This window comes from Columba livia, chromosome 4 (assembly GCF_036013475.1).
Source record: "Columba livia isolate bColLiv1 breed racing homer chromosome 4, bColLiv1.pat.W.v2, whole genome shotgun sequence".
Lineage (NCBI taxonomy): Eukaryota > Metazoa > Chordata > Aves > Columbiformes > Columbidae > Columba > Columba livia.
This window is the reverse complement of record NC_088605.1, coordinates 41,948,445-41,959,983: the sequence shown is the minus strand read 5'-3', so window position 1 is coordinate 41,959,983 and position 11,539 is coordinate 41,948,445. Positions and strand designations below refer to the sequence as shown.

Below are 11,539 nucleotides of genomic sequence, written 5' to 3'. Positions count from 1 at the left end.
GGGCACAGGCCGCTCCTCCCTAAGAAAAGGGGAGGATGGTGAGTCAGAGCGCTGCCCCGCCGTGCAGCGCTGCTCAGGTGAAAGAGCAGCCGCCGCTGTAAACGAAGCGTCGGGAGCGGCGCGGCTGGAGGTAGCGGCACTGGGGGCTCCTCTCTAGACTGGACGCTCGGCAGCTTCTGCAGCCGCTCACGCCCGGGTCCGGCCGTGTGGAGATAGGCGGCAGGTACCGCGGCGGGGGCCCTGGGGAGCGGCTCCGCACACATGCCGCAGCCGAAGAGCCGCGCCCCCCGCCGCCGCCGCCTCACCCCGCCCGCCTCTGCCCACCTGAGGTCCCGGTCTCTTCATCACGTCTTTGACGTCACCCTGCCTCCCTCCCGCTTCATTGGCCGCACGCTGAGGTCTCACTATCCTCACTCCACCCCTTCAGCCAATCGGTGCGCTGGAGCCGCAGCTCCGTCCCTGCCCCCCGCACTCCTGACTCTCGGCCGCTGCCGCCAGCCAATGAGCGCCGCGCCGGGGGTTGCTGCGCGGCCAATGGGAGGGCGCACTTGAAGGGCCGGCGGTCCCGGCAGTTGTTATTGCTGCGACGGGCGCTGTTGCTGCGGGTGCTGCCGGTGCACTTTCCGCGAGGGGCCGCCGCTGTCATCTAGGTGAGGGGCGCCCGGGGCCACCGGGCAGGGGGAGGGCGGTGTGTCTGTCGGTTGCGGCCTGACGCGGGGGTGCCGGTGCCGTCGCCGGGGTGCGGGCGCCCGACCGGCGGCGCGGCTCGGCCCTGCGCCACACCGCGTCTCGCCGCGCCGAGGGCCGACTGTGCGCGGCCGGGCGGCTCCCCCGGGATGGGCATTCCTCTCGTCACTGTCTGGTGCGTTAGTGGCGTCTGCCCACTGGCGGCCTGTGCCACGGTGTCTCTGTTTCCTCACAGGGTCCGGAAGGGACGGACGAGCCCGATCCCCGCGGCTTGCCGGCTGCCTGTCCGGGAGGGTGAGTAGCCTTGCGTGGCCATCGGTTCAGGAGCTCGGGTTGTAAGCTGCCTTGGTATCTGCTCTGATGTATTTATCGTTATTAAAATGGTATCTGGTATCTGCTGTGATGTGTTTGCTGGTAATAAGTAATAATAGCATCCTGATGCTATTGCTAAGAAAGAAAAATGGTAGTTAATGTTGATGGATATTGAGCTTGATGCATCGTTTATAGAATCATAGAATCGTTTCAGTTGAAAGAGACCTTCAGAATCATCCAGTCCAACCATAGCCTAACCTAACTCTAGCATTAAACCATGTCCCTAGGGTCTTAATCTAAAAGCCTTTTAATCACCTCCAGTGATGGTGACTCCACCACTTCCCTGAGCAGCCTGTTCCAGTGCCTGACAACCCTTTATTTGAAGATTTTTTTCCTGTTTTCCAATTTAAACCTCTCCTGGCTCAACTTGAGACCATTTCCTCTTGTCCTATCGCTTGCTACTTGGGAGAAGAGACCAACAGCTTCCATGCTACAATCTCCTTTCAGGTAGTTGTTTATGTTAGACCTAGTCTGTGTGTATTGACTAGGGACTAACTAGCGTCTTCTGGCCTGCGAACTGTGTGGATGTTTTAGAGCAGAAGATGGACCTGTTGGAGGGGGGTCCAGAGGAGGGTCACAAAAATGATCAGAGGGCACATTGCATATGGGGAGAGCCTGTGAGAGTTGAGGTTGTTTAGCCTGGAGAAGATGTGGACCCCTGACTGCGGCCTTTCAGTGTATGAAAGGGGGCTTATAAGAAAGATGGAGAAAGACTTTTTGCCAAGGCCTGTAGCAACAAGACAAGGGGTGATGGTTTTAAACTGAAAAGCGGTAGGTTTAGATTAGAGATAAGGACAGCACTTTCTCCAGTGAGGGCAGTGAGACACTGGAACAGGCTGCGCAGAGAAGCTGTGGATACCCCACATCTGGAAGAGTTCAAGGCCAGGTTGGATATTGAGCAACCTGGTCTAGTGACCAGGGCAGAGGGGTGGACTAAATGAACTTTAAAGGTCCCGGCCTGAACCAACAAGGAGCCTACTCTGTGGAAATCGCAGAAGTTCTGGGCGCCTGCAAGAATGCTGCCTGTATGCTTTGGGGATCTATGATGAAAACTCCCTTACTTATGAAAAGGTGGAGTGCCTCAAGCCAGCTGCAGTCTAAAGGTAGCCTGCTGTGTTGATGTAATTTGCATGCATTCTGGCTCATAGCTATGAGAAGAATGAGGCTGGTTAACTGGGAGATCACAGTTAATTTAATTTCTAAATCTGGTTTGAACCCTTCTGTACTCTTTTAGTACAGAATACAATTATCCTGCAAAAGATTTGAAATAATAGTTGGGTAATGATTAATATTTCTTTATCCTTCTGCTCCCTTAAACTAATCTCAAAACTTGAGAGCTCATTGCCTTCCCTGTTTTTTACGTATCTTAGTTGCTACCTAGTTTTAAAGTAATTTTTTTTGTTTGAGGATTAATTGCTGTTTTGTTTTTCTCAAAATTTTCAGGTTACTTATAGACAACTGTAGAAGAACTGTAATTGTGATGCTTTATGTATGAGCAATGGCAACGAATGACAGTGTTAATATTTTGAACTCTGCCTATCTGGCAGTGGAATATATAGACTCTTTTTTGCCTGACAATCCCTTGCAACAACCATTTAAAAATGCCTGGAATTACATGCTGGATAACTACACAAAGTTCCAGATTGCAACTTGGGGATCACTTATAGTTCATGAACTTTCATACTTCTTGCTCTGTGTACCTGGATTTGTCTTTCAGTTTATACCATACATGCAAAAGTATAAAATTCAGCAGGTAAGATGAAGTTGTGAACTATGCACTTTCTGATATGTCTTTGAAAGTGTGAAGTATTTCTGAGGGAGCGTATCTTTTTAGCCATGGTAGTATAAAGAGAGAAGGTGTGTCAGTCACTGTGTTAGCAAAGTTAAATTTTCTCCATGTAAGCTTATATGTCAGCAGGGGAAGGTATAGTAGAATCACATCATCTGGTGGTAGAGGTGTGTCTTAGTATTATGAAAGAATTAAATGATGTGCTTATTTAATAGCAGGTGTCTCAAATTATCTAAATGTACACCCTCTTGAAGGGATTTTCAAGTATTTTAATAAAGGAGAAATCCTAGTGTGGATGGAACACTCCTAATTGGTAGCAAAGCCACATCCAGTATCTAAAGATTATTGTCTTCCACCAGTTCCTCATAATATGAATTAATAATCAATAATACCAGCCTCTGAAATTATTACAGTCAATGGTAAAATGTCTCCCTGCAAAAACTGCATGTTTTCAAGACAAGTATTTCTTCACAAGCTTGTATCTTTGGCTTCTCTTTGTATTATTTTAGCTATGGAAATGCATTATGTTATTTTAGGTATGGATATACAAACTTAGATTTGTCTTAAACTGTTGAATAGGAAATATTCCTGCTAATTGCAAACACTGAAATAAGAATAGTTGGGGGTGACTGGCAAAGACAACCTCTTTCAAGAGAGACTTCCTTTAAATTTTACAGAAACTTAGCTTAGAAAAACAAGAGGTTTTGATGAAACTGAATCTAATCCCATGTAATTTCCATTGTCTGAGTTAGTTTTTATGGTAGGGGGGCCTGCTGTGTGTCTTCCAAAGGGAAATAAAACTACCTCCAAAGTAATTTCTACAGTACTTCATTTATGTGCAATTGAAGTTTGTAACACAACTGATGCTTTTTGCTTCTTCTTAGGATAAACCAGAAACCTGGGAAAAACAGTGGAAGTGTTTCAAAACACTCCTCTTCAATCACTTCTTTATTCAGCTTCCTCTGATTTGTGGCACCTATTACTTCACAGAGTATTTTAACATTCCATATGGGTGGGAAGAGATGCCTAGATGGTAGGTAGATTTTTCTCTTATATTGATGCTGAGTTACATATAGTCAGTGGTAGAATATTTTACAAATAGTGTCATCAGCTCTAATACACAATAATTGTAGGCAATATAAATGGTGTTAATCTTGCTTCTGTTGATGCTTAACTGGTATTGGAGTTAGAGCTTTATTTTATTTTTTTTAATTGGCCCAAATTGTTTTGATACTTGGAATAGGAGAAGATTAGGAGGGAGTTTGTGTAAGTGAAGCAAGATTCATGGTGGCATGGGTTAAATATTGAACTTTCTGGAGGTTTTTTATCTAACATTTTTTGATTTGTCCTAAGTCTCTTTCCTCCATCTTGTGTTATATCATAGCAACAGTGTGTTCCTCAAAGGAGAGAATGTACCACCTGCTTCACATTCACCTTTTTTGCACTGAACTGATAGAATTTTAAACAAAACTGAATAAGTTATAAATGCTTTTTTGTCTTGTGGGTTTTTTTTTTTTCGTTTTTGTTGTTGTTGATTTTTTTGGGGGGGTTTTTTGTTTGGGTTTTTTTTTTCTTCTGCAGTAGTTGTTCTTTACAACAGCAGTTCGTGTTTCTTAGAGATTTATTTTCTGTCTGGTTTAGATAGCTGATGCACTTCCATATTTTTATATCTACATCTTGTACTGTCTACAGATGTTCTTTATAGAGTGTAATATTGAAATGACTGTTTGTTATACTGTGTGCTAATTCACTTCAGTATGTTGACAGATGAACTGATGGATACAAGGACTAATGTGCTTGGCAGTTAATATTTTCAGTATGTTAAAAGGGTCATTTCAATGCACGGTTATTCAATCAATAATATATATAAACATTTCCCCCCCATACTAATGTATAACCATTTTATCTTTCAAGATTATGTGTCTGCTAACATATTCTATAACTAATAGCTCTTCTTCTTTTTAAAGGTATGTTCTGGTTGCCCAGTGCTTTGGATGTGCAGTGATTGAGGATGCCTGGCACTATTTCCTACATAGATTGCTGCATCACAAGAGAATATACAAGTATATCCATAAGGTTCACCATGAGTTTATTGTACGTATTCCTTGATTTTTTTTATTTTTTTTTTTTTTTGTAGTTTTTAGTAGGTGTAGTTTCATACAACTTATTTATAGGTCTTATTTGAAAGACTCAAGAATTTTGCATCCCTCCGACAGTGGAACAGATATCTTTTCTTGAGCTTTTTGTCAGGAACAGTTATCCATTTTGTTTCTGAAAACACCTCTTGTAATTTTATTTTGTTTAATGGGAATGAAAGATGGCACTCAACTCTGAATGTTTATCATATCTGTTGAGCTAAGTGTAAGCAAGGTTTTAAAAGTGTGTTACGTGCTTGATTGCTAGAGGCGGTGGAAATTGTGGGTTTCTGGTTTTGATTGTTCATGAGTTGTCTGCCACGTGGGGTGTTATCCAGAGCATACCAGTCGCAGACCACGATCCAGACAGGAGGCTCCTGCACAGCCTGGGTGTAGGCATCGTATGTGTGGGATGTATGATTCAAGGAAGGTTTATAGCTTTGGATGTAGGCCTCCGAAAGTAGTGTATCCAGTTGTGTGATACTTGATTATTATTGTAAGTGATAATAGAATAATAATAATAATAATAATAATAATAATAATAATAATATAATCAAGAGATGCTTGATTATATTATTATTATAATATTTTTAAATTATTGTTATATTATTATTACAAGAGTGTAGTGCAATACAGAGATATTTTGGGTGGTTCTGCATTTAGTGGTGTTGGAGCTGACATTGAGCAGGAGGCAATGAGCCGTGCGTGACTGGAGGTGGCACTGCTCTGCGCCAGGTAGGGCTCAGCACTGCTTACACCATATATCTGGCATAGCTGTGTTTAGCTGGATGTGTCTGGATCACAGAGGTCAGCGGTACTGGGTTTTTGTCTGCTGCTGTGTTTCAGTGTATAACCCATAGGGTGCTTGAGGGGAACAGCAAGCTACTGGGCCAGGGGTGGTTTATACAGGCTGCCATAATAGAGAATCTTGGTATTGATTGATGTATTCATATGTACGTACATCAGCAGCAGCTGCTGTTTTCCTCTTGCTCTTGGCAGCCCCTCAGGCCTTTAGCAGGAGCAGCTTCTGGCCATTATTCTTGAGTGGTTAGTTCACACAGAAGTGCTCTGTAGGCTAACGGCTGTTTCACTAAAAACTTTCTGTGACAAAAAAAAGGTGATGATTTTAAAATCGCCTTTTTGTCAAAGTGGACTTTTTTTTTTCTCCTGATAGCCAAACTTATAACCTTGAGCATTAGGTTAATTTTTATTATTATTATTAGCTTTCTATAGTGGTCTGCTTCTGAAAACTCTCCATGGAATTTATTTTTTTGTAAACCAAATGTAGGAATGACTGGGGGGTTGTGTCTTTGCATTAAAATATATATACACACACTTATATAAAGAAAAGATGATGTTTTATTTCAATCTCATAATATTTGAACAATTTATATTAAAACTGTCAAAGATGAGGAGAGCTTTTAAATTATTTTTAAAATAAATTTCTAAGTGAATCCTGACTCTGAGAATATTTTGGCTTCCTTCTTTCTTCTGCTTCCAAGACTGGATGTATAGCAAAGCTGATAGGAGCTTCCCAAACTTTTTAAATATTCCTGAAATAATGAGTAATGGTAAGCTGAAATAAAAGTTTTCAACTTTTCAATTAGTAGTGAAGTGTTTGGAATCACTAATGGAATTATGATCCTTATGACCCTGGAATAGTGTTTTCTGTCTTCCCCATGAGGAGCTGAACACCCATGTTAAGGCCTGTGCTCAGTCAGACCATTTCCTTTACCCACAACATCCTTCCGTTTGTCCTGTTGTAGTCTTGCTGGGTAGTGGGAAAGGGGGAGAACCACAAAGTGGTGATTCTGCCTCGGGAATATAGAAAATCAAAAATGGTGACTGTTTTCCTGCCTGTTATCTTTTTCTAGTCTCCATTCGGAATGCAAGCAGAATATGCACATCCTCTGGAAACGCTTATCCTTGGAGCTGGCTTTTTTATTGGAATTGTTGTTTTCTGTAACCATGTGATTCTTCTGTGGGTATGGGTGATAGGTCGCTTGATGGAAACCATCGATGTACACAGGTGAAATCCTTAGTGCTTTTTAATAATTTTCTCTTCTCTCTAAGTCTGTCTTAAACTTACCTGTTTTCACTGAGTTTCACTGTTCATTTTGCACTGAAATGCTTTTATGCATCTTACAAAGAATGACACAATCTGAACAGTTACGTTGTCTTCTGTTTTGAGGTAGTGTTACTAGCAGATGTTGCTGATTAAAAGGGTGTAGACGATAGCTAGAGCATCTCAAGGAGGGTTTCAGAAGCTGAGTGCCTCATTAGGATGTCTGGCTCTTGATATGTGGTGTACAAGTGACCTTATGCATATTAGAACACCACAAATCAATTACAAAATATGACATTCCAGCCAAGAGTTCTTTTTGTTTAATGCTTTGTCAGCCAGTTTTCCTGGACAAGAGAAACTTTAAGCTATGCAGCCACTGACTGTCTTTTAAATAAATAAATAAATAGTTTTTATTTATTTATGGTAGATATTATACAAAGGATAAGACTTCTTTTCTCTGTACTATAACTGACTTCTTTCAAATTTGGCTCTGAAATGCTAGTGCAAATCCCAGTAAGCTGCACGTGAATGAGCTTTTCTTTCCTGTGTTCAAGTGGAAGGGGAAAGTCAGAGTTAGTTTTTAAATGCCAGTATTACACTTGACCTTGTATCTGTAAATATATTATGAAGCATGTAGTGTATTAATGCAAGCTGAGTGTCAAGTGTTTTAGTGGAACAGGAGCTACTAACCAAGTCATCACACACATCATTGCTGGTTTAGTTATATATTGGTTGTAGACTGACAAGTGTATGTTGTGACATATCATAAAGTAAATTATGCAAAATACGAATCTTCTTTGATTATCCTTTTTGTTTGTTGTCCACACGAAGTCTTTTTAACAAATTACCTTTCACTCTTGCCACTAGGTGGTGGTAAGATGCTTTCCAGTATTACTGAGCAAATCTGTCTAAAGCAAACTGTTCTGGTTTTAATATTACTTCAATTGTAACTTTTGGATTTGAAACATTTGAAGAACTTGTAGTAAGCTGGAAATAACAGTAGAAATACTACAGTTGTAGCTGATTTGAGAAGCTGAGCTGACATTCATAGCTTGACCCTAAAAGACAGCATTATTTCTTGTTCCTTCCTAAAGTCACTCTTGAGTCAGTCAAAGCTCTTAAGCCAGCAGGAAGTTGGCCACTGTGGGTTTTTTGTTGTTGTTGTGGGTTATTTTGTGTGTGTATTTTTGTTGTTGTTTGGTTGGGTTTTTGTTAGTTTGTTTTGGTTTTGTGGTTTTGTTTGGGATTTTTGGGGGGCGGTGGTGGTTGTTTGTTTTTTTAGGTCACTTGCTTAAATTTTTTGGGGTTGCCTAACAAACTGAGCTGAGGTCACCAAGTGCCAAAGCCGTTGTGGGACACTTTACAGAAGCATTTGGCTAGGAGAGGAGGTGTCTTGTTTTCTTATTAAGCCAGTGTTACAGTGATTACCTCAGGGCCTTATAATACCAAAAAAAACCCCTTTTTATTTTGTAAAAACAAGAAGTTAGTGTCTATTTGTTGTGGTTTATACCCGGGAAAAATCCTTACTGTAATTGTTTTTCTTTTTTTCTCCTCCCCTGTAGTGGTTATGATGTTCCGCTGAACCCACTTCATTTGGTGCCTTTTTATGCTGGAGCTCGTTTTCATGATTTCCATCACATGAACTTTATTGGTAATTATGCTTCAACCTTCACATGGTGGGACAGACTCTTTGGTACAGACTCTCAATTCATTGCCTATCAAGAAAAAGAGAAGAAGCAAAAACTCATGACAAAGAAGAAGGCTAACTAATTTTCCAGTATAAAAACTCTGATGCTAATACTGTTAGTCAATTTTTGCTTTTCTGTAAAGCAAAATAGTGATTGGATGTTAAGCATAAATCTTGTTCCTTGGCTACTAAGTGGTAGGGAAAAACGGCTAATTACACTGCAGTATCTTCCTAATGGGAATACTTTCTATTTTATACATAAGTACTGCATATATTTTAACTACAGATTCAAAGATGATGCAAAAACCAGAGACTGAGTTCTGTCTATCAAGTTTTTTTTTGAGAAAAAATATTGCAATTTTAATGTTGCCCCCTTTAGATCCAGGTGGAATTATATACGTACAATGAAACTGGACTTAGTTTTTTTAAAATATATATTCTTAAATTTGTAATATGAAATAACATGGTAAGAGGTATCAGCACTGTTTTATTTAAATATTGGATAAAAGTTGCTTAAAACCAAAACATCTGTTAATAGGAAGCTTGGACAGGCCATTTGCACACTGGATAATGCAAACTGTTAATAACAGAATATCTGGCTAAACATGAGTTAGAGACATTCCTGATCTAGATTTATTATGTTATTTTAGATTACAGGTAAAAAGAATAGAAATTTTTATTTGAAGAAACTTGCTGCTCTTTTTGAAGTTGGTCTGTCAGTGTTCTTAGCATTTACATTACATTTTCCTCTGTGTGTTGTAATTTGCTGAACTGACTTGTTGCTCTATTTGCACTTGTGACTTGATGAAATAAATGTGGTTTGATTTGATGCATCTGTTATACCTTTCATATGTTTTTAATACAAGGCTGTGATAAAAAACATGTAGGATAAAGCATCTTACTCTGTTCATCTCTTTAATGAAGAAGCGTTATTTCTGTCAGTATGGTCTCCAACAGTTTCATCTATTAAACTACTTACAAAGCCAGCAGTAAGAAATGGAAATAGAGAACATTTGTAAATTCTGCTGGTTTGTGTTTTGAAGGACTTGGATACATAGCTACATTGTATAGCAACAACTTTTGGGCCGAGTACATTCTCAAACTACAGCTTTCACAAACTAGAATCTCAAAATCTACAACCTGATTTGTACTAGTAATAGAAGCAGTCATCTAATATTGTTGAATCTAATATTTGTCTGTTGCACAGGAAATAACAGTGGAAGTATTTAAGAAGGGCTTACACCCTTATGAAGACCTTTCACTTTGTATTTTAATGTCAGCTGCTCTTAAGACTTCATCTACCCTGTAGGTCCTCTGGAGATGCTTACAGTGTTTTCCTTACTCAAGACCACCTAAATTTTCATGCTGCTTCATATTCAACATTGCATGGTGTAATCCTTACAACAGGTACTCCTAAAAAAGTGCAGATGAGATCAGGCCTCTAACAAAAATCCAAGGTGTTAATGACATTCAGAGTGATTCAAATATTATTTGAGATGTGGGAGTGGTTCAGATGCCTCTTCTGCACGTGTTTTGTAGAAGCTTTTACTTCTGTATCTGTATCCCCATTGAAATTTGGTGTTCCTCCCCTACTCTCTAAAAGTAAAGTATTTGACTGTGATGTGATGGGTGAATGGAAGCTGAAATCCCCATATTGTTCATTTTTTATCAGGGGCTGGTGTCAAGACTTCCTGAATTCATATGCACTGCCAGCCTGAACTCTCCATGGTGGAGTGACCTCTTTAATCAGATTTCAAAGATGGCCATTATCCTCTTTGCCATGTCAACTCCCACTCTCTTCCTCCAGCTGCAGCTATACTTAGCTTTATTTTACTGAACCCCTGGCCTATAAACACAAGGAGCTTTCAGTGCTTTGGATTTTCCCTGTGTATATGATTCCATTCACTGGTTCTCAGCCCACTGACTTGTGCCCGGGCATGGACCGTTGCAAAATTCTGTACAACTGTGAGCCATTTGCTTAAATATGCCAGTAAAGGCATTTGTAAAAGGTTGGTGTCTCCAGCTGTTTGAGAGCTCGGTCAAAACACTGCAGGTTTGTTAGTGTGACTTTAGAACTTACAATGTATATTCCATTCTTCAAGAGGTTTTGAAAATAAGGAATGTACATTTAACACGTTACTTGTGTCCTCTTTTTAGGTAGCATGCATGTTGTTGTTTGTGTCATGGTTTGTTAGTTTTTTGTTTGTTTTCTTCATGACTTGAATCCGTACTTTTCCGACGCCTGATGCTATTTGAGTTTTTGGGGTCATTTTATGTATATACTTAGTGTGCAATGTGATCACATCATTGCTTTTCATCCTTTCTTTAACAAATCCCTAGAGAATTATGCAAGCTGTGCTTTATAAATTTTGTTTTTCTGGAAAAATGTGCCCACTGGACCTCTCTCAACATAGGAACCACAGGCTTGTTTTGTTGCAGGACTTTGGTAGACCTGCATTTTACCACCACCCCACCACCTTTTCAAATGCAGAACCTTGTATTTATTACTGAAAATGATACTGTCTACTAAGTGCCCTACCTCAGCACTATGTATCTTTTGTGCATATAAAGAACTATATTAGGCAATTACATTTTTGAGATTTTAGGCCTTTATTAAATAAGACTTCCTTGATTCTATTTATTTATTTATTTTAGATATTTAGTAAGAGAGACTATAGAATATGCATAGTATTGAAAACTAAGAGGGTTTTGTGCAATATGAAAAAACAAGAATGACATATGTGTGACAGTTTTTGGCTGTTCACAAGGCACAACACAACCTTACACAATCTGTCATCCTTTAT

The 11,539-nt window shown here is 40.0% G+C and overlaps 1 protein-coding gene across 1 annotated transcript; it reads left to right on the top strand.

The window, feature by feature from the left end:
- Window positions 1-470: 470 nt before the first annotated feature.
- On the top strand, window positions 471-9,564 carry MSMO1 (methylsterol monooxygenase 1). The gene is made up of 7 exons (XM_065061398.1): window positions 471-650; window positions 923-981; window positions 2,503-2,812; window positions 3,733-3,881; window positions 4,816-4,942; window positions 6,858-7,012; window positions 8,611-9,564. Exons 3-7 carry the CDS (start codon window positions 2,558-2,560, stop codon window positions 8,816-8,818), a joined length of 894 nt encoding a protein of 297 aa, XP_064917470.1. The 5' UTR covers window positions 471-650; window positions 923-981; window positions 2,503-2,557; the 3' UTR covers window positions 8,819-9,564.
- The last annotated feature ends 1,975 nt before the right edge of the window (window positions 9,565-11,539 follow it).

Bases quoted from the DNA above. Each gene is read 5' to 3' on its own strand.
- MSMO1 (XM_065061398.1), top strand. From the start codon at position 2,558: ATGGCAACGAATGACAGTGTTAATATTTTGAACTCTGCCTATCTGGCA. The intron at 3,882-4,815 runs GTAGGTAGATTT...TTCTTTTTAAAG, and splicing joins TGGGAAGAGATGCCTAGATG to GTATGTTCTGGTTGCCCAGT. The intron at 7,013-8,610 runs GTGAAATCCTTA...CCTCCCCTGTAG, and splicing joins GAAACCATCGATGTACACAG to TGGTTATGATGTTCCGCTGA.